We start from the raw sequence: 22,779 nt of genomic DNA on the forward strand, positions 1-22,779 counted from the left end.
CCATGTTCCACAGCTGCTAGGCATTCATAGTGGAAATTATTGCCTTTTCTATTTCTGATGATAACAATGCTATCAGAAGAGAGGATGTGATTAATGGAAGAAAAAGGGAGAGAGAGATTCACATTGCCTTTATTTTCATCACCGAATGTCCCAAAGCTTTTTAGGGTGTAAAGAGCAATCAATATTTAGGAAAGAAAGCTGGATTCACACTACTTGGAATTCTAGGTCTCTCCTCTTCTATGGCAATTTTTTGAGTATCATGTGTTTTTACAGAATCCCATCTTATGATACAGATACAGTTTGCAACTCTTCCCCGATGCCTAAATCTTCTCAGCATTAAGTACATGGAGGCTCATGAGAATTGCTAATCGGCCTTGTGACACTGCAGAGATGCTTCCCAGGGATCTAAAAGGGTTCACACCCACCCACGAAGTATGAGGGGGGAAATGATTGTGCTGGTTTGGTTTTCTTGTAACAGTCTAGTGACATGGCTTCCTCATTGCCCCGTGGGCTGCAGTTAAAGAAGCTGCTCTAGAACAAGACTAGACTTGTGGGCAAAAAAAATCACCTAAACTGTTCCTTTCCTAGACCAATGGGATTCCAGTTTGGATTTCAGAGGGCTTTTTGTATAGCTTGCAAAAGATTCTGGGTCTTTCAAAATTTATAATCTAGTAAAATTTGGAGTTCTGAGCTATATTTAGTATATGACCTTTCCAGGGTATGGAAAAATATGCTCTATCATTTAATGTGATGTCAGCTTTCTTTAACCCTTTGTGTAAATGGTGCACATTAAAAAACTAGGTCTACTGTTAAATAATTTTTTTTTTATAATGAGAAAGAGATTACACAACATCAATTAAAGAGACAGAATGTGATGGGTCCACTGCTGGCTGTGTCTTGGAGCAGAGAAGGGTTCATCCTAGAAATGATCACTTTTCCTTCCAGGTGAAGAGGACGTGACCCTGGAAAAAATTTCTGTGAGTATTTACCCAGCTAGAGATCTGGGTTGTCAGATCCAAATGGTCCCACTGCAATCCCTTTTTCCCAGGTGGTGCGTAGATCTCTGACAAGTGATGAGTGACCTCTGCTTCTTGTGTTTAGGCCCAGGACTGGACTCTGTGACCAGGGATTTGGTGTGGGGGGCCTCAGAGGCTGCAAAGAAATATAAATACATGAATGCATATGCCAAACATGTGGGCTCATGGGAAAGGTAGATCCAAAAAGAAAACCTCTTCAGCCATGGTTTATCAGAATAGCTCTATGAACTACCATACTAAATTAGAAAATAGAATCTATGAGTTCAAGACCTGCCTCCCTTGACCCCAGTCAGAAGCCTAATGTGGAGAATATGCCTAAATTGTCCATCCAAGAAGACTTGAGCATCTGCATGGTGATCTTTGGGGTTAGCCTCTGTTTTCTGTCTTTATTGTTACGCAGAAGTAGCAGCAACTATGGGACACTCTTGCAGCTATGACTAAAGAGTCTTATTCCTGGGATGTGCTGAGGAGGTGGATTCACACAGAGTGAACAGCCCCCAGGGATACAGCATTGCTCTATTTCAACCCTGTAAACCAATGTAGTGATGACCAGGGTTGAGCTTCTACCTAGGCTAAAGCACCCCCAGGAGTCTAAGTAGTTCTCATATCAATCAAGTTTCTGTATGACTTCAGGGAATACTAAGAGGGATATCCTCATTCCCAAGTGAATTCTTAGCTTAGGATAAAAGTACAAATGGAGGCCCATTTACCATATGTCTAAATATTTAAATGTTTTAAATCAAGCTAACAAACAGTTAAGTAAAATACATTCTATCACCTACCTTGACAACGAGACCAGGCTTGAATTTGGAATTTTTAGATTCTTTGGAGTTCTTTACCAGAACATGGTAGTGCAGGAAAGCTGACCTGCAGTCCACCTGTCTCTTTCTCTTCCCAGCTCCATGCCACACTGTGAGGACCTCACACATACACACGTGGAAACTTCAGACTGCATATCCAAGCTCTATTCACACACCCCTGCAAACAACCACCTGTTGGCCACTCCTTGAATCTGAGGGTACACACACTTGCAATGCTGGCCATTCTTGGGAAGACAGGTCAGTCCACTCAAGCCCTAAAAATGAGCAGGAAATTCCAGCATCCTGGGTACCCAGTGTGTGTGGTCTATAAGGCTGGGTGTGGGCTCTAGCAGGGCATGCCCATTTGACTGCATGGACTCCTTGTCATACGGGGAAGCATGTGGCCAGAGGTCAGAGCTGAGCCCTCCAAGGCTGAGGTCCCAGAGCAGGGGCCCCGCCTGCTCCAGTGTGTCACTGGTTAGGTTATTTCTAGCCATCCTGACATAAAATTACCTCGCAGAAAATCTCCTACCCCTCACAGTGCCCACCAAACTGGTGATGTGACATGAGTATGCAGGGCCATAGGTTGATAAGAATATGTCCTATGGTGCCCAACACTGAAGTGTGTTGGTAATAGAGGAAAAACAAGGTTTGAAATGTACAGGGCCAGGGCCAGCCCCGTGGCTTAGCGGTTGGGTGCGCGCGCTCCGCTGCTGGCAGCCCGGGTTCGGATCCCGGGCGCGCACCGACACGCCGCTTCTCCGGCCATGCTGAGGCTGCGTCCCACGTGCAGCAACTAGAAGGATGTGCAGCTGTGACATACAACTATCTACTGGGGCTTTGGGGTAAAAAGATAAATAAATAAATAAAAATTAAAACAAAAAAACAAAAAAACAAATGTACAGGGCCAGAAGCTAGTTTACGGGAAAGTAAATTCTTCTAATCGTCACGTATATACAATTATAAAAGAAGGATTTAGTTCTTACTAATGCTTAGTCAAAAAAGTTCTCTCCTGATAATGCAGTATTATAAATGCACCATAGATTTTTCTTTTTTGATAGGAATCAAGCAAAATAGAATATATCAGAATTGTATATTTGTAGAGGACAAACCTGTAGTGGTACTACGAACAGTGAGTTTGTAGTATATATATCTTCCTCTTTTGTTAAATAAACAGGAAAATTTTTATTATGCTGTCTAATGAATTTAATGGGATTATTTCTGATTTTTATACTTAATTATTCTTTAATTAATCTCAAAAGCCTAATATAAGAGTTTGATATATGCCTTCTCATATATTTGTAGAAAGAATACCATGCCTCCTATGGTATTTCTTATTTCACAAATAACTTTTAATTTCAGCTACAATTATATTGCATTATTGTTAGTTAAGTAATAAGAAGCAACATATTATTTATTATCTTGTTTTTCATTACTTTAAAAAATAGATAAATCAATTATAGTGGACCATATCATTTTAATTTTGACTTTCAAGATGTATTCTTCTATTTATCAATTATTTTTATTATATTCTTTGAATTTTATATGTGAAATGAAAAACTAAGTCATGATAAAAAGTAAGTCTGACCTGCACACAAATGTTTGTAGCAGCTTTACTCATAATCACCAAGAACTAGAAGCAACCAAGATGTGCTTCAGTAGGTGAATGGAAAACCAAACTGTAGTACATCCATCCAGTGGACTATTATTCAGAGACAAAAAGAAATGAGCTATCAAGCCACAAAAAGACATGGGTGAGCCTCTTAAATGCATATCGCTAAGTGAAAGAAACCAGCCTGAATAGGCTACATAATGTATGGTTTCAATTATATGACAGTCTTGAAATGGCAAAACCATAGAGATAATAAAAAGATCAGTGATTGTCAGATGTTTGAGAGGAAAAAGGGAGGATGTAACAGGTGAAGCACAGGAGATTTTTAGGGTGGTTAAAAAATGATACAGAAATGGTAGATACATGGCATTATGCATTTGTCAAAACCCATAGAACTATACAGCACAGAGAGCGAATCTTAATGTATGCAAATTAAAAAAAATTATTTCAGAGGTCGGGGGATCCCAAGAAGGAATGCAGACAAAAGAATATAACTGTAACCTCAATGTAAATACATATTTTTGTTACAGATAATGTGATAATGATGAAAAATATTTTCAGGGGCCAGCCCCGTGGCTTAGTGGTTAAGTGCGCGCGCTCCACTGCTAGCGGCCTGGGTTCAGATCCCGGGCGCGCACCGACGCACCGCTTCTCCAGCCATGCTGAGGCCCTGTCCCACGTACAGCAACTAGAAGGATGTGAAACTGTGATGTACAGCTATCTACTGGGCCTTTGGGGGAAAATAAATAAATAAATAAAAATTATAAAAAAAATATTTTCAAGTGTAAACATATAGCATATCAGAATAAAATTCTGGGTGGAAGTTATTTCAAAATGGAAATATAAGTTTAAAAAAGATATTAAATTTTCAACTTTAAAGAAGAGCTTGCTTATTTTATTATTTTTTTTAATGGATAATGGTAGGTATCAAGCTGTTATGGTATTTAGATTCAATTGGGTGCATTTAAAAGAGCGATGTAACAGTTTAAATTTAAAATATCAGTATGTAAATGCTAGAATGTGTAGACGTTAGACATTAGACCCTTTGCATCTATATAAACTTAAAATGAAAACATTTTATATGTCAATTTAAAAAGATGAAAAGGTGACATAGCTTTTCAAAGATGAAGAGGTGACAAAATGAAGAGGTGACATAGCTTTTTTAGAGGGTACAGAAGCAAAACAGTTGGAAGGTCAACGTCCTAGACAGCATCTTTCATGAAGTATAGGAGGACTTGGCTGACTTTTTCTGTAAAGGGCCAGATAGTAAATATTTTAGGCTTTGAGGGCCAGAGAGTCTGTTTCAAAACTAATCAACTCTACTGTTGTAGCATGAAAGTAGCCACAGACACTTTGTAATGAACGAGTGTGGGTGTGTTCCAATGAAATTTTATTTGTGGGCACTGAAATTTGAGTTTTGTGTAAATTTTATGTCACAAAATATTATTCTTCTTTTGACCTTTTCTCAGCCATTTAAAAAGATAAAAATCATTCTTAGTCCACAGGGATATAAAAACAGGAGGCAGGCTGGATTTGGCCTGAGGGCTGTAATTTGTTAACCCCTGATTTATAGTAATTTGGTAAAATAGCCTTACAAATTGGTAGGAGTCAGTATTGTCAAAGTTAGACTGTAATCTGTCTCACATTTGCCAAAGCAAAGGCCTATATCCTTGAGGCCTTAAGCAAAATAATTCAGAGATGTATAAGGTAAAACATGAAAATTCTTCTATTGCCAATAATTCCATTCCCCAGAGGCAACCTCTATCTTCAGTTTGGTATATATCTTTCCAGATATTCAACTGTGCAGACACATACATACAAACAACATATATGGTTTTAAAGAAATCATATATAAACATATATGGGGTGTGTTTTTTTAAACAAAAAATGGGACAACATATATATTGTTCTGCAATTTGATTTTTCAATTTATGATACCTTTTAAACATCTTTCCTTGTCATTATTTTTAATAATTGCCTATTAATAAGCATTTGAGTCATTTCCAATTTTGAAATTGTAAGCAATGAGCATCTGTGTATATACATATCTTTGTAACATGGGTGAATATTTTTACAGGTTAGATTTCTAGAAGTAGAATTACTGGGTCAAAGATATTCAAATTTTTATATTGATGAAGTCATCCAAAAGTTTAATACTAGGGTTTCTCAATCTTGATACTATTGACATTTGAGGTTGGACAATTCTTTGTTGTGGGACTGTACTGTACATTATAAAATGTTTAGCAGCATCTCTGGCCTCTACCTATTAGATGCCAATAGCATCTTTCCTATTGTGACAACCAAAAAGGTCTCTAGACATTGCCAAACGTCCCCTGGGGGCAAAATCACTTCAGATTGAGAACCACTGTCCTGGACAATTTTTTTTCCTTTTATTTCTCTTTCTCCCACTTCTTTCAACAACTTCTTAGGTTATCCTTCCTTCACAAAGGAAAGGTACTTAAAGGAACTTGTGATTTAGTATATATCACCTGTGAGATAATAGAAAAAATATATATTAGTCTCTGCTCCCTGTTCCTGGCACAGAGCTCCTGAAACTCTTAATTTCCCAAGTGATAAGAGCACTAGGAGCATCTCTTGTCCTAATATTTGTCTTTGGGTCCATCCCTGACACAGGGCTCCTAAAGCCTTTGTAAATTCATAAGTGGTAAGAGCACTAGGAGTATCTTTTGTTCTAATGAGGCGGCTCTGGGTGGGTTCCTGGATGGGGGCTGGTCACCAGAAAGATCAAACCGTGATTAGAAACTTGGAATTTTCAGCCCTACCCCTCATTCTCCAGAGAGGGAAGAGGGGCTGGAAATGGAGTTAATAATTGATCACGCTCATGTGAGGAAGCCTCCATAAAATCCCAATAGTACGGGGTTCAGAGAGCTTCCAGGTTGGTGGACACGTCCAACTCCACTAGGACAGAAGCTCCTGCACTCAGGACCCTCCCAAACCTCATCCTGTGTATCTCTTCATCTAGCTGTTCATCTGCCTCCTTTAAGATGTCCTTCAATAAGCTGGTAAATGTGTTTTCTTGAGTTCTGTGGGCTACCCTAGCAAATTAATCAAACCTGAAGAAGGGGTCATGGGACTCTCTGATTTGTAGGCAAATTGGACAGAAGTTGTAGGTAACTTGGAGACCTACTACTTGTGATGGGCATGAAGGAGAATGGGAGCAGTCTTGTGGGACTGAACCCATAACCTGTGGGATCTGATGCTCTCTCCAGGTAGATAGTGTCAGAATTGAGTTACATTGTAGGACACCCAGCCGGTGTCATGGAGAATTGCTTGTTGTGGGGAAAAACTTCCACACATTTAGTGACTGGAAGTGTCAGAAATGAAGCATTGTAAGTGTTCTGTATGTGAAAAGTAAAGGAGACACAGAAGAAAGACAGACATAGGAGGAGAAAGGAACTGGGTTTTTCCCTATAGAGGAGAGAAAAACTGAGGTTTTTCTAATACATCACTTCTCTGTTATGGGCTGAATTGTGTTCCCTCAAAATTCATATGTTGAAGTCCTAACCCCTAGTACTTCAGAATGTGAGCCTATTTGGAGATATGGTCTTTAAAAAGGTAATTAAGGTAAAATGAGGTCATTAGGGTGGACCCTAATCCAATCTGACTGATGTCCTTATAAGAAGAGGAAATTTGTTTTTTTGTGTGTGTGTGAGAAAGATCAGCCCCTGAGCTAACATCCAAGCCAATCATCCTCTTTTTTGCTGAGGAAGATTGGTCCTGGGCTAACATCCGTGCCTATCTTCCTCCACTTTATATGGGATGCCGCCACAGCATGGCTCAACAAGTGGTGCATCTGTGTGCACCCGGGATCCAAACCTGAGAACCCTGGGCCGCCAAAGCAGAGTGTGCGCACTTAACTGCTGCACCACCAGGCCAGCCCAGAAGAGGAAACTTGGACACCCACTTGTACAGAGGAAAGATCACGAGAAACAGGGACAAAATGGCCATCCACAAGCCAAGGAGCGAGGCCTCAGAAACCAGCCCCGCCAAAACCTTGATCTCAGGCTTCCAGTTTCCAGAACTGTGAGAAAATAAATTTATTTTGTTTAAGCCACCTAGTCTGTGGTACTTTGTTCTGATAGCCTTAGCAAACTAATATACCCTCCTAGTGTTTTGAATTTTAAATAAAGAATGAGTGGAAAAGGCAATGGCTAGCCAAAGGAATAAGTATCTAACAGTGGGTTTTTGGTGGGGGAAATAATTTAGGGCACTTTCCTGAGAGGCTTCAAATCATTGTATGTAGACTTAAACATGGAGTTGGCTCTATTCAACCTCTTTTATATAGCTGCTTCTCTGATGAACGATTATTAACTTCTATAATCTTTTTTTAAAAATTTTTTGTTTATTGCAGTAACATTGGTTTACAACATTGTATAATTTCAGGTGTACATCATTATACTTCTATTTCTGCATGGATTACATCATGTTCACCACCCAAATACTAATTACAACCCATCACCACACACGTGCCGAATTATCCCTTTCGCCATCCTCCCTCCCCCCTTACCCTCTGGTAACCACCAATCCAATCTCTGTCTCTATGTGTTTGTTTATTGTTGTTATTACCTACTACTTAATGAAGGAAATCATACAGTGTTTGACCTTCTCCCTCTGACTTATTTCACTTTGCATAATACCCTCAAAGTCCATCCATGTTGTCACAAATGGCTGGATTTCATAGTTTCTTATGGCTGAGTAGTATTCCATTGTGTATATATACCACAGCTTCTTTATCCATTCGTCCCTTGATGGGCACTTAGGTTGCTTCCAAGTCTTGGCTATTGTGAATAACGCTGCAATGAACACAGGGGTGCATGTATCTTTATGCATTGGAGTTTTCAAGTTCTTTGGATAAATACCCAGCAGTGGATTAGCTGGATCACATGGTAGTTCTATCCTTAATTTTTTGAGGAATCTCCATACTGTTTTCCATAGTGGCTGCACTAGTTTCCACTCCCACCAGCAGTGTATGAGAGTTCCCTTCTCTCCACATCCTCTCCAACACATGTTGTTTCCTGTCTTGTTAATTACAGCCATTCTGACAGGCGTGAAGTGATATCTCATTGTATTTTTGATTTGCATTTCCCTGATAGTTAATGATTTTGAACATCTTTTCATGTATCTGTTGGCTATCCATATATCTTCTTTGGAGAAATGTCTGTTCAGGTCTTTTGCCCATTTTTTAATTGGGTTGTTAGTTTTTTTGTTGTTGAGATGCATGAGTTGTTTATATACTTTGAAGATTAACCCCTTATCAGATGTATGGTTTGCAAATATCTTCTCCCAATTGTTAGGTTGTCTTTTCATTTTGTTGATGGTTTCCTTTGCTGTGCAGAAGCTTTTTAGTTTGATGTGGTCCCATTTGTTTATTTTTTCTATTGTTTCTCTTGCCCGGTGCTTTAAAATATGTTGCTAAGACCGATGTCGAAGAGTGTACTGCCTATGTTTTCTTCTAGAAGTTTCATAGTTTCAGGTCTTACATTCAAGTCTTTAATCCATTTTGAGTTAATTTTTGTGTATGGTGTAAGGTAAGGGTCTACTTTCATTTTTTTGCATGTGGCTATCCAGTTTTCCCAACACCATTTGTTGAAGAGACTTTCTTTTCTCCATTGTATGTTCTTGGTTCCTTTGTCAAATATTAGCTGTCCATAGATGTGTGGGTTTATTTCTGGGCTTTCGATTCTATTCCATTGATCTGTGTGTCTGTTTTTGTGCCAGTACCATGCTGTTTTGGTTACTATAGCTTTGTAGTATATTTTGAAATCAGGGAGTGTGATACCTCCAGCTTTGTTCTTTTTTCTCAGGATTCCTTTACCTATTCGGGGTCTTTTGTTGTTCCACATAAATTTTAGGATTCTTTGTTCTATTTCTGTGAAAAATGTTGTTGGAACTTTGATAGGGATTGCATTGAATCTATAGATGGCTTTAGGAAGTATGGACATCTTAACTATGTTAATTCTTCCAATCCAAGAGCACGGAATATCTTTCCATTTCTTTGTGTCGTCTTCAATTTCTTTCAGCAATGTTTTATAGTTTTCCGTGTACAGCTCTTTCACCTCTTTGGTTAAGTTTATTCCTAGGTATTTTATTCTTTTTGTTGCAATTGTAAATGGGATTGTATTCTTAATTTCTCTTTCTAATACTTCGTTGTTAGTGTACAGAAATGCAACTGATTTTTGTATGTTGATTTTGTATCCTGCAACTTTACCATATTTGTTTATTACTTCTAAAAGTTTTCTGGTGGATTCTTTAGGGTTTTCTATATATAAAATCATGTTATCTGCAAATAGTGACAGTTTCACTTCTTCCTTTCCAATTTGGATCCCTTTTATTTCTTTTTTATGCCTGATTGCTCTGGCTAGGACTTCCAGTACTATGTTAAATAGGAGTGGTGACAGTGGGCATGCTTGTCTGGTTCCTGTTCTTAGAGGGATAGCTTTCAGTTTATCACCATTGAGGATGATATTAGCTGTGGGTTTCTCATATATGGTCTCTATTATGTTGAGGTACTTTCCTTCTATACCCATTTTATTCAGAGTTTTTATCATAAATGGATGCTGTATCTTGTCAAATGCTTTCTCTGCATCTATTGAGATGATCATGTGATTTTTATTCTTTATTTTATTAATGTGGTGTATCACGTTGATTGATTTGCGAATGTTAAACCATCCCTGCATACCTGGAATAAATCCCACTTGATCATGGTGTATAATCTTTTTAATGTATTGTTCTATGCAATTTGCTACTATTTTGTTGAGGATTTTCGCATCGATGTTCATCAGTGATATTGGCCTGTAATTTTCTTTTTTCGTGTTGTCCTTGTCTGGTTTTGGTATCAGGGAAATGTCAGCTTCGTAGAATGAGTTAGGGAGCTTCCCCCCCTCCTCAATTTTTCGGAAGAGTTTGAGAAGGATAGGTATTAAGTCTTCTTTGAATGTTTGGTAGAATTCACCAGGGAAGCCGTCTGGTCCTGGACTTTTATTTTTTGGGAGGTTTGTGATTACTGTTTTGATCTCCTTACTGGTGACTGGTCTATTCAAATTCTCTACTTCTTCTTGATCCAGTTTTGGAAGGTTGTATGATTCTAAGAATTTATCCATTTCTTCCAGATTGTCGAATTGGTTGGCATGTAGCTTTTCATAGTATTCTCTTATAATCTTTTGTATTTCTGAGGTGTCTGTTGTAATTTCTCCTCTTTCATTTCTGATTTTACTTATTTGTGCCTTCTCTCGTTTTTTCTTGGTGAGTCTAGCTAAAGGTTTGTCAGTTTTGTTTATCTTTTCAAAGAACCAGCTCTTGGTTTTATTAATTTTTTCCATTGTTTTTTTGGTCTCTATTTCATTTATTTCTGCTCTGATTTTTATTATTTCCCTTCTTCTACTGATTTTGGGCTTTGTTTATTCTTCTTTTTCCAGTTCCTTTAGGTGCATTGTTAGATTGTTTATTTGAGATTTTTCTTGTTTGTTGAGATAGGCCTGTATTGCTTTAAACTTCCCTCTTAGAACTGCTTTTGCTGTATCCCATAAATTCTGGCATGTCGTATTTTCATTTTCATTTGTCTCCAGGTATTTTTTGATTTCTTCTTTGATTTCTTCGTTGACCCAGTCGTTGTTCAGTAGCATTTTGTTTAATCTGCACGTATTTGTGGCTTTTCTGATTTTCTTCCTATAGTTGATTTCTAGTTTCATACCATTGTGGTCAGAAAAGATGCTTGGTATTATTTCAATCTTCTTACATTTATGGAGACTCCTTTTGTGGCCTAATATGTGATCAATCCTGGAGAATGTTCCACATGCGTTTGAAAAGAACGTGTATTCTTCGGTTTTTGGATGGAATGCTCTGTATATATCTACTAGGTCCATCTGTTCTAGTGCATCATTTAAGGCCAGTGTTTCCTTATTGATCTTCTGTTTGGATGATCTATCCGTTGGTGTAAGTGGAGTGTTAAAGTCCTCTACTATTATTGTGTTACTGTCTATTTCTGTTTTTATGTCTGTTAATAATTGCTTTATATATTTAGGTGCACCTACATTGGGTGCGTAGATATTTACAAGTGTTATATCCTCTTGTTGGATTGTTCCCTTGATCATTATGTAATGCCCTTCTTTGTCTCTTTTTACAGTTTTTGTTTTGAAGTCTATTTTGTCTGATATGAGTACTGCTACCCCAGCTTTCTTTTCATTGCTATTTGCGTGGAGTATCTTTTTCCATCCCTTCACTTTCAGTTTGTGAGTGTCTTTAGGTCTGAAGTGTGTCTCTTGTATGCAGCATATATACGGGTCTTGTTTTTTAATCCAATCAGCCACCCTATGCCTTTTAATTGGAGCATTTAGTCCATTGACTTTTAAAGTAGCTATTGATAAGTATGTACTTACTGCCATTTTTTAACTTTTTTTTTCTCAGCGTTTTAGTAGTCCTTCTCTGTTCCTTTCTTATTGTATACAGAATTGATGGTCTCTTTAGTTTGACCTCTTTCTGAAAGCTCTACTCTTTAACTCCCCTCCTCCCTCCTTTTATGTTTTTGATATCATATCTAACCTCTTTTTTGTACATTTGTATCCATTACCCTCTTATCATGGAAAAAGATAATTTTTCCTATTTGTGGTCTTCTCTCTTTCCCCTTAAATCAGTCCCTTTAACATTTCTTGTAGCACTGGTTTCTTGGTGAGAAACTCCTTTAATTTTTGCTTGTCTGGGAAATTTTTGATCTCTCCTTCCATTTTGAATGATAACCTTGCCAGGTAGAGTATTCTTGGCTGTAAGTTTTTTCCTTTTAGCACTTTAAATATATCATGCCATTCTCTTCTAGCCTGTAAGGTTTCTGCTGAGAAGTCAGCTGATAGCCTTATGGGGTTTCCTTTGTATGTAACTTGACATTCTCTTGCGGCTTTTAGGATTCTCTCTTTATCTTTAATTCTGGACATTTTGATTATGATGTGTCTTGGTGTGGGCCTCTTTGGGTTTATCTTGTTTGGTGCTCTCTGTGCTTCCTGTACCTGGATGTCTGTTTCCTTCCTTAGGTTAGGGAAGTTTACATCTATTATTTCTTGAAATAGATTCTCTGCCCCTTTGTCTTGCTCTTCTCCTTCCGGGACACCTATAACACGGATGTTAGTGCGCTTGATGTTGTCCCAGCGGTCCCTTAGACTGTCCTCACTCTTTTTAATTCTTTTCTCTTTTACCTGTTCAGCTTGGGTAATTTCTTCTAGTCTTTTGTCCAGCTCACAGATCCGTTCTTCTGTATCCTCTACTCTGCTTTTGTGTCCCTCTAGTGAATTTTTCATTTCCAGTATTGTATTCTTCATTTCTGATTGGTTCTTTTTTATATCTTCCATTTCTTTGTTGACATTCTCACTGAGTTCATCTATTCTTCTCCCCAGATCAGTGAGCATCCTTAACACTCTTAGTTTGAACTCTCTGTCAGGTAGGTTGCTCATTTCTGTTTCACTTAGTTCCTTTTCTGGGGTTTTGTCCTGTTCCCTTACTTGGAATGTATTCCTTTGCCTCCTCATTTTGCCCCTTTCCCTGTGCTTGTGTCTACCTATTAGGTAGGTCAGCTACGTCTCCTGCTCTTGGATAGGTGACCTTATGTAAGTGATGGCTTAGGAGGCCTGCAGTGTGCTTCTCTCAGTTCTCAATGTTCCAGGGGTGACCCCTGTGTGGGCTACGTGTTTCTCTCTGTTGTGGCCTGTTTGCTCTCCCTGTAGGCCCAGGGAGGCCGAGTTATGCTCCTCGCCAGCTGTTGCAATGGTCAGCTGCTTGTAGTTGTTGTGGGCCCTTCAGTCTCTTTATCAGGTGTGGGGAGCCCCAGCACAGTTGGCTGCCAGTTCTAATACCACATTTGTCTTGCAGTATTTCTTTTAAGTGAGTAGGCCCCCAGTGTGGCAGGTTGTTAGGCTCAGGGGCTTACAATTGCTATAAGCCTCCAGCCTTTAAGTCTCATGTCAGCTCTCTGAGGATTGCAGCTGGGTGGGGCTGGCCTCAGGGACGGGAGCACCCAATTGTTTCAGGCTTTGGAAGGTGGGGCCAACCCCCTATGTGGGTCTTTGAGAAGCACAAGTCTTCTGCAGCTGACAAGCCCTGCCGCCCACAGGTCCACACACACAGTCAACACAGTCCTGCCGCATGCGCGTGCCCCGAGCTCCCAAGCAGACCCAGTCTCTCCGTGGTGGGAGCCCCACACACTCCACCACTGCCCCACACTCTCCACCCACTCCTTGTGCAAGCCCTGCCCCACTGAAGTGGGCTCAGTTGCCAGGTTACAGAGAATCCTGTCACCAATCTATGCAGGCCCACAAGTTGCCTGAGGGGTTGTTGTTGGGTGGGGCCAGTCTCTAGGGTGGGCTGCCTGCCCTGGCTGAGCTGGATCAATTCGGTGCTCTAGCGGTGGGGCAGACCCCGGGCTAGCAGGCCCCAGGGAGAACTCCAATGGCGTCTGTGTCAGCACTCCCACACCAGGCCACAACAATAGCCGCGGCCAATGTCCCAGTCCCTGGAGAAGTCTCACCTCTCACCGAGATGCACTCAGGGCCTACTAGGTGAGTCTCTTTTCACCAAAGCACTGTGCACCTTTCTTTCTGGTGATTTTAGGTTGCTTTCTGAAATGGGTGAGTTTGCGCCTGGGCCCTTTAAGAGCCGGTTTTAGTTTCTTTGTGAACCGGGTTTTCTGGGGGTACTCCCCAATGTTTTAGTAGCAGGCAAAGTCAGATATTCTGCCACTCGTCTCGATTGTGCTGGGTCCACAAAATGCCCACAGCGGGGGCGCTCCCCGTCTCAGGGCCCCGCTCCTCCAGGGAGGCTGTGTACCTTTGGGCTGCTCCCCGCGGCTGTGAGGCGCTGCGGCTTGTGAAGGTGGCGTTTTTCCTCTCCAGAAGGGAGTTTCTGCCTCTTCCACCTCAATTAGGACTGCCCTTTGTTGTAGGAGTTCCTCTTATCCAGTTTTCAGTTCTCTCTCAGGGGTAAGTTTTCCACGAGTAGTTGTAAATTGGCTGTGTCCGCAGGAGGAGGTGAGTTCAGAGTCTGCCTACGCCATCATTTTGATTTCCTCTCTAACTTCTATAATCTTAATGTCAAGTTCTTTTGTTTTTTTTTTTAAAGGGAATTATATTGATTCAAAAAAACAGAAGAGCAAGGCAAGCAATGATTAGAGATCAGGAAAAATGAGATAAGTTAGGGAAAGTAAAGTTTGTTGTCTAAAAAAACACTTTTTTTTTTTGCGTGAGGAAGATTAGCCCTGAGCTAACATCCTTTGCCAATCCTCCTCTTTTTGCTGAGGAAGATCGGCCCTGGGCTAACATCCATGCCCATCTTCCTCTACTTTATATGGAATGCAGCCACAGCATGGCTTGACAAGCGGTGTGTTGGTCTGCACCCGGGATCCGAACCTTCAAACCCCGGGCTGCCGAAGCGGAGCATGTGAACCCTACGGGTACGCCACAGGGCCGGCCCCCCAAAAACACTATATTTTTAATTGCATAAGTGATATATGTTCACTGTAGTAAACCCAGGACATACAAATAAGCAAAGAAAATAAAAATCACCTGGAATCCCACCATCCAAAGATAATCAGTGTTAAATATTGTGGCATAAAGACTCCCAAACTTTTTTTAGCGGTTTTTATGAATGTACGTATGGATAGATATACACATACACCTCAGCACACACACGTATCCCCCTAAAGGGACCTACTCTAATACTTATTTAGTTCACTTTTTTCCCCACTCAGTGGTATATTAAGAACATTATTCAATGTGATTAAATTATATTTCTGAAGATGGTTATTAATATCTGCTTTTGTAGTGAGAACTACGTAGAGTCACAGGAAAAGAGATGCAATTAAAGATAAGTCAGGCTCCAAAAGGAGCCTCCCAGTCTCAAGGGAAACTAGAAGACAGATAGCAACAATATTGTTTATTTAAGGAAATCACAAAATGTTGAAAAAAGAAAAGGATGTGGTCACAGGAAAGACTGGCAGGAGGGGATATTTGTATAGGATGTGGAAAAGACAAATTTATAGCCCTCTAGCTGAACACAGTGTCCCCCAGCTTTGCGAGCAGGGAAGTACAGTTCATCCCCCCCACTTCACTGTTGGATGTGTCTATTGAAAACCACCATCTTTGAAAAGGCAAAAAACTCCCAGTGACAAAATTGACCTGCCCTCTTCAATATTTCTCCAGGCGACCTGATATCAGGGCCTTGCCAGCACACATAGCCTATGCGTCAATCAGGAAGAGGGTTCCTCTTCCTATCCCCTTCTTCCAGACACTGCAGCCTAGACTAGGGCACAGGACTTGGGAGGAGAATATCGGTTAGTTTCAGCCCCTGCTCTGGCCCTTGGACAGGTAATTTTGTGCAGAGCAGTACCTCACACAATGGCTTTGTCTGATCTGGTCCCCGCTGATTTACTTAAACTTCCATAGGGCATACGCAAAAATAATCTTACTCTCCCATCCCAGACTGTCACCCTGCCCAATTCAAGAAATTCTCTGCCTCACCCTGTTCCTAGTTCCTCTGAACTAGGCCAGTCGCACACAAACCATCACATAGGGCTTTGCTCCATAATAATAAATTATTATTATAACTACAATTTTTAAGTGTTTAGCTCTGTACCAGACTCTGTGCTAAGCACCTTACAGGCATTATTTTATTCTCACAACAACCCTATGAAGAAGTAGGTTCAATTATTATTCCCACTTTACAGATGAGATTACTGAGACCTGAGAGAGTAATTGGACTAAGCTAATGCCATAGTGATTGGCAGGGACTCAATTCTGACTGATCTGCTTCTGACAAATATTTCCTGTGCACTTTCTGTGAAAAGCAGTGTGCTAAAAGCAAGAGAAAAAGGCATAAGGAAGTCCTTTCTTTGAAGAAGCTTACAATTTAGGAAGTTTAGAAAAGAATATGACAAGTACATAATACACCAATACAAGTCACAAAGTAATAAATTCAAGTGAAAGGATCAAATTTCTCTCATGGTTACAGAGATGGGAGAGCCTTTGGGAGGAGACAGACTGTGAAATGGGCTTTAATAAGAGTTTTGTCAAAAGAGGATTGTTAAAAATTGGCACAGGGAGACATTAAAGTTAAAGAGACTAGCTGGAAGGCTACTTGTAATAGACCAGGATTTCTCAGCCTCAGCACTATTGACATTTTGGGTTGGATAATTATTTGTTGTGGGGATTTGTCTTTTGCACTGTGAACGTTAAGCAGCATCTCTGGCCTCTACCCAGTATATATTATAACATCTCTTCTACCCCAGGTCCCCAGCCAAAGTGTTCCTTGGGGAGGCAAAATCGCTCCCAATTTAGGACCACTGTAATAGACCATGCAAGAAATAAAAAAGGGTGGATGTGATATATGGGTAGGGGTAAAATTTTAAAGTTTTGGCAAGTGTTTGGATAGGAGTGTGACTAGGAAGAGGATTGAAAGATCAGACGGAATCACAGAAAAGGCCCTAGAGTCCATGCCCTCTGACATGCTTATAATTGCTTGCAACATTGTAAACCCTTTTGGAGGGAGTTTGGAAAAACCTATTAATAATCACAAAAATTATCTTGCCCTTTGACCCAGCAATTCCATTCCTGAGAATTTATCTTAAATGATTCTAATGAAGACAAGTAATCTTCAAGTACAAAACAACATAATAGTACATGGCGACAGCGACCATATTCTCAACAGTTGCACCCTGATGCCTACCACAGTGCCTGTTAAATGAGAGGCCCAGATTTAAGAAGTCGACTTAAGATTCAGAGGTGAGATGGAAGATTCTGGAGAGAGAAGCTGTAGGTAATAAAACAAAATCCCAGAGGGGATAGTAAGGGCAGATACCAAGAATGCAAGTAGAAAAGCTCATAATATCTTTCTAAGAAACAGGACAAGGACTGAGAATTTGTAACAGGGAAAAAGGACAAAAGGAGGTTAGGCAGAGGAATTTAGATATGGCGTCAATCAATGACGTCATAGGCAGAGTAAAGAGTACCCGGTGGATCCCAGGTTTGAACGAACTTTGCCAGAGAGCATTCCTTGATAACAAGAATTGTGCACTTTCCCAAGCAAAGCTGCTGGGGAGCATGTTATTTAGAAATAAAAAATGAGGGCTGGCCCCGTGGCTTAGCGGTTAAGTGCGCGCGCTCTGCTGCTGGCGGCCCGGGGTTCGGATCCCAGGCGCGCACCGACGCACCGCTTCTCCGGCCATGCTGAGGCCGTGTCCCACATACTGCAACTAGAAGGATGTGCAGCTGTGACCTACAACTATCTGCTGGGGCTTTGGGGGGGAAAAAAAATTATAAAACAAAAAAGAATTAAAAAAAAGAAATAAAAAATTAGATTAGAAAGAAAGAAGAATAAAGTAGCCAACTTTATTCCTCCTGGAGTCCCTAGCAACTTTATTTTTAAACTGCCCTCTAAATATGGAATCCTTGTTAATTTGGCAGGGCCTCCACCGCTCTGGTGTGAAGCGTGCACTTAAACTAAGACAACATTTGTTAATCCGGTGAGCAGAAAGCGCTCTAGGGAAGAATGGTGGGCGTGGCCAACCCCGAGGTGGCGGGAGGCCGCGCCCCCTTCCCAGAGTACAGCGCGGCTGCTGCCAGCGCGATTCCCTTTCTCGCCAGCTCGGGCCGGGCTCGGGAGAGGGCTGGATCATGGACGGGCTCCGGGCTAGCGCGGGGCTGTTGAGGCGCGGGCGGTTAAGGCGCCGGCGCCAGCCACAGCCACACAGCGGGTCGGTCCTGGCCCTGCCCTTGAGGCCCAGGAAGATCCGAAGGCAGCTGAGGAGAAGTGTTGCGTCCCGCATGGCCGCGCTGAGGGCCCAGACGCTGCCGAGCGAGGACTCGGAGGACTCCAGGGTGGAGTCGACGGTGGACGATCCCGGGGACCCGCTGCCTGGTGGGGCGGCGGCCCTCTCAGATGCGGCCCGGCGAGAGCCGTACGGCCCCCTCGGGCCTGCAGAGCTGCTGGAGGCTTCGCCCGGGGCCCGCTCGCTGCAGACCCCGCCGGCGCGCCTGGTGCCGGCGTCCGCGCCGCCCGCGCGCCTGGTGGAGGTGCCCGCCGCGCCGGCCCGCGTGGTGGAGACGTCGGCCCTGCTGTGCTCTGCTCCACACTTGGCGGCCGCCCCACCGTCCGTGGTTCCTGCGACGCTCTCGGGGCCGCAGGTGGATAGCACAGGCGGGGAGCTATCCTGGGACTCCCCGCTGCAGCGCGTCTTGGCCGAGCTGAACCGCATCCCAAGCAGCCGGCGACGGGCGGCGCGCCTCTTTGAGTGGCTCATCGCGCCCATGCCGCCGGATCATTTCTATCGGCGCCTGTGGGAGCGGGAGGCGGTGCTGGTGCGGCGGCAGGACCACACCTACTACCAGGGTCTTTTCTCTACCGCCGACCTGGACTCCATGCTGCGCGACGAGGAGGTGCAGTTCGGGCAGCACCTGGACGCGGCGCGCTACATCAACGGGCGGCGAGAGACTCTGAACCCGCCCGGCCGCGCCCTGCCCGCAGCCGCGTGGTCCCTGTACCAGGCCGGCTGCTCCCTGCGCCTCCTCTGTCCGCAGGCTTTCTCGACCACCGTGTGGCAGTTTTTGGCTGTGCTCCAGGAGCAGTTTGGAAGCATGGCAGGCTCCAACATTTACCTCACGCCCCCCAACTCGCAAGGCTTTGCCCCCCACTACGACGACATCGAGGCTTTTGTGCTGCAGCTGGAAGGAAGGAAACTCTGGCGTGTCTACCGACCCCGGATCCCCACTGAGGAACTCGCCCTGACATCCAGCCCCAACTTCACCCAGGATGACCTCGGTGAGCCAGTGCTGCAGACTGTGCTGGAACCTGGAGATTTGCTCTATTTTCCCCGGGGCTTCATTCACCAAGCCGAATGCCAGGATGGAGTGCACTCTCTGCACCTCACCTTGTCCACGTACCAGCGCAATACGTGGGGCGACTTCCTGGAGGCCGTACTGCCTCTGGCAGTGCAGGCTGCAATGGAAGAAAACGTGGAGTTTCGTAGGGGTCTGCCCCGAGACTTCATGGATTACATGGGGGCCCAGCATTCGGATTCTAAGGATCCGCGAAGAACCGCTTTCATGGAGAAGGTGCGGGTCTTGGTTGCCCGCTTGGGACACTTTGCCCCTGTCGATGCTGTGGCTGACCAGCGAGCCAAAGACTTCATCCACGATTCTCTGCCTCCTGTGTTGACTGATAGGGAAAGGGCACTAAGTGTTTATGGGCTCCCAATTCGCTGGGAGGCTGGAGAACCTGTAAACGTGGGCGCCCAGTTGACAACAGAAACAGAAGTGCACATGCTTCAGGATGGGATAGCTCGGCTGGTGGGGGAGGGAGGCCATTTGTTTCTCTATTATACAGTGGAAAACTCCCGTGTTTATCATCTGGAAGAACCCAAGTGTTTGGAGATATACCCCCAGCAAGCTGATGCCATGGAACTCTTGCTCCGCTCCTACCCAGAGTTTGTGAGAGTAGGGGACCTGCCCTGTGACAGTGTGGAAGACCAGCTTTCCTTGGCAACCATGTTATATGATAAGGGGCTGCTGCTCACCAAGATGCCTCTAACCTGAACTAATTTCTTGTTGATTGCTGGAAACAACACAGTAGTGATTCTCTCCTACCACCACCACCTTTTTTGGGGAAAAACTCATGTTCTTACCTTTATAACCATCAGTGTGTTCTCACATTTACCTTTATGACTTCTTCAATGTCACAAATCTCAGATGGTCTTCTAGGAACCACCACCTCATCTAGGCACAAAATAAAAGCAGAAGTTGGAGGTGGAAAAAAGAGCTATTTCTGCAGAAGTAACCTCGATCCCTGATCATTTCAGAGCACCAACTTCATCATCACCCTCAGGCTTCAGTGTACTGTGTAGCACTTGCTGGGTCACTCTGCTTGAGACATTAGAAGTTTTTTTTTGGAATTTGCATTCTTCATTTGAGTTCTGTTTCATCAGTTTGGGGGGAGGGTTGGGGTCAGTATTCTGTTTGTTATTGTGAGTTTGTATGAATGTTAGAAAAGTTATTAAAATGCCAAAGAATGTTTTCCTTTTCTAAGGCTAGATTATTATGTGGCAAGATTTGAAAGAATGTGGGAGAGGGGAGGAAGATAGGGAAAATCTATAATGGCTGAGGTGAAAGGTTACTTGGGGTGATACTTGTAGGATTGGGGACCAATTCTGTAACTTTGGGGGTAATTTATTCATTTTAATCATGCTACTTGAACCCCAAACAGCACAATCCTATTAGAAAAGTTATGAGTATATTATGTTTTTGCCCAGTGCTTGCTTTCATCAGTGGCTGGCACTGCTCCCAAAGGGGTAGTATGTCACCTAGTTGTGCTATCATAGGCCTCAGTCAACCAACTTCTAGCAAGCTGGCCATGGGGAAGGCTGGTGTTCAAGTTACTTTCCACTTTCATTTTTTTCTGGCAGTTGGAAGAAACTTCCCCAAATCTGGCAAGTGAATATTCTCATGGTTGATGGAAAAGAGCCTGGTGTACCAGAGAGCACTGGACTTGGAACCAGAAGACCTAGGTTTGGGGTGGTGGCTGGTAGGCAGCTGGCTGAATGACCTGAGGCTGCTGCTACACCTGGGCACACAGATTTTGTAAGTATATTTTGGTACAGCTTGATGTCTGCACCTCATCATTTAGGTTGTATCTGGAACTTTTAAGATCCTATCACCGTAACTGATAGGTTCAGTTATATAAGGTTGAGAACTTTATAAAGTCTTTTTTTTTCTAAGTTGCAAAAGCATAGATGTACATAAAGTAAAAATGGAAGCTCTCCCCCCAACCCCACTTTCCAGAGCTTAACATTAAAAGTTAAGTTTACAAGGCTTTTTGGGGGTGCTTGATGAAACATACAGTAGTTTTTTGGTTTTTTTATACTCATGTTTTCCTAATATGGTCTTTTTTGACCTAACTTTCAAATCAGTCCAAACAGAGCTACCTCATTCATTATTGTTTTAAGGGACAAAATAGCAAATAAATAAAAGCCTGAGGGGCAGGAAAAAAATAACAGGACTGAGAGGATGGTGGCCAAGAAGGAAAGGAAGTAGCCTTTCTTGACTCACATCCTACGGGGCTTGCAACTAAGTCCCAAAACATCCAGATCATGGAAGAGGCTTGTTAAAGGAGTCAAGACATAGGACTTACTCCTAGGAAACATACCCTGAAAAATTTCTTGGAGAAAAGTATGGAGTTTGAGTGGTTTTTGCCCCTCTTTGGGTTGCAAGTAAACACGTTTTGCTTCCTCCTTCACTTTTCCTATGGCCATCTCAATCTTGAATATTTTCTGCATCAGCAAGTCCTTTTGGCTTAGTATTTGAATCTAGATCAGAACAAATGATGTTGAAAAAAACTACTAGGCTGCAAGTCATCAAAAAGCATTAAAGTAACTTATTGCATCATGCTTATTGGTGTTAGGTGGTACATAAATTCCTGACAGCATTGTTCTGTTGTGATCTTGGTTGGACATTTTTTACACCTGTTAATGAAAAATTTACTTTAGCTTTTTGGGCATGATGAAAGGAACCTGTTAAGAAATGTTTGCTTGGTGTGAAGCTGGTTTTGTGAATTTTATGAAGAAAGAATCTTTTACCTTTTTAAATTCCTTTTCCCTCTATTCCTTCATTTCATCTAACAGCTTTGAAAAATTGGAACCACCTGTTCAGCTAGAGCATTCCTTTGGTGAAAGAGCCTTAATTAGGAATTAAGGAAAGTTAGGAAGGAAAATGAAAATCTAGGGGCCAGCTCTGGTGCCCCATTCCTTCTCTGTGCCTACCTGCAAAAAAGAAGGAATAATCTGGGTTTAGGGGACGGTGGGGAGAAAATGGAAAGGGAAGGAAACAGAATTTCAGAAACAAGGACAACAACAAACCCTGATTTTGAGGGCCACTTGATAGGGCTAATAGGATTTTTGTTTTGTCTTTTTACTAATAAGATTTCATAATCTTATTTTGCACAGATGTTTTATATCTTCAAATGATAAGATGTGTCTGAGTTTGTACAAAGTATTTCTGTGATAAGGAAAAGAAAGGTCTGAGGAACTCTTGAGAGCCCTGAATTTTCTCTTGAAAACACAGCTTATACTTATCTACCCTGTTCTTGATCTCCTGAAGCATTTCTTGGTTTCCTTCATTTTCTAAGTTGAGTATCTTCATTGCCTGGTAAATTTCCCTGAAAGATAAGAAGGACTTCTTGGGTGGTTTTTCCTATCCTTAAAAAAGGCATGGGGGTGGAAAATACAGGACTTGGAATCAGACAAGAATCCTAAATTTTCAATCCTAACTGTGCGGTTTTGCTGAGCCTT

General features: G+C 42.3%; 3 protein-coding genes across 4 annotated transcripts in view; 2 read left to right on the forward strand and 1 right to left on the reverse strand.

Annotated features, from left to right (window-relative positions):
• Positions 1-202: 202 nt before the first annotated feature.
• Positions 203-22,779, reverse strand: part of HEATR4 (HEAT repeat containing 4) — a 53,591-nt gene continuing 31,014 nt past the window's right edge. The window contains exons 14-17 of the mRNA XM_058567303.1: positions 22,568-22,646; positions 21,639-21,798; positions 20,154-20,212; positions 203-1,152 (exon numbers count right to left, since the gene is read on the reverse strand). Of these exons, the coding sequence (XP_058423286.1) occupies positions 994-1,152; positions 20,154-20,212; positions 21,639-21,798; positions 22,568-22,646 (457 nt within the window). The 3' untranslated portion in view covers positions 203-993. The remainder of the gene's footprint in view (positions 1,153-20,153; positions 20,213-21,638; positions 21,799-22,567; positions 22,647-22,779) is intronic.
• LOC131420905 (peroxisomal succinyl-coenzyme A thioesterase-like) overlaps positions 13,989-22,779 on the forward strand; it is a 202,085-nt gene continuing 193,294 nt past the window's right edge. Inside the window, exon 1 of the mRNA XM_058567299.1 lies at positions 13,989-14,008. The gene's annotated coding sequence lies outside the window, so the exon portion shown is untranslated. The remainder of the gene's footprint in view (positions 14,009-22,779) is intronic.
• The window catches only part of RIOX1 (ribosomal oxygenase 1), a 34,014-nt gene continuing 29,319 nt past the window's right edge, over positions 18,085-22,779 (forward strand). Inside the window, exons 1-2 of one of the 2 annotated variants that reach the window (XR_009223709.1) lie at positions 18,085-20,439; positions 20,899-21,073. Coding sequence is in view for 1 of the 2 variants with exons in the window: in XM_058567290.1 (XP_058423273.1) it covers positions 18,116-20,032 (1,917 nt within the window). In the remaining variant the exon portion in view is untranslated. Of the gene's footprint in view, positions 20,518-20,898; positions 21,074-22,779 lie in introns of those variants that run through there. The other variant, XM_058567290.1, reaches the window with a different exon arrangement.

The sequence above is a fragment of the Diceros bicornis genome, chromosome 24 (genome assembly GCF_020826845.1).
Source record: "Diceros bicornis minor isolate mBicDic1 chromosome 24, mDicBic1.mat.cur, whole genome shotgun sequence".
In the NCBI taxonomy this organism is placed as follows: Eukaryota; Metazoa; Chordata; class Mammalia; order Perissodactyla; family Rhinocerotidae; genus Diceros; species Diceros bicornis.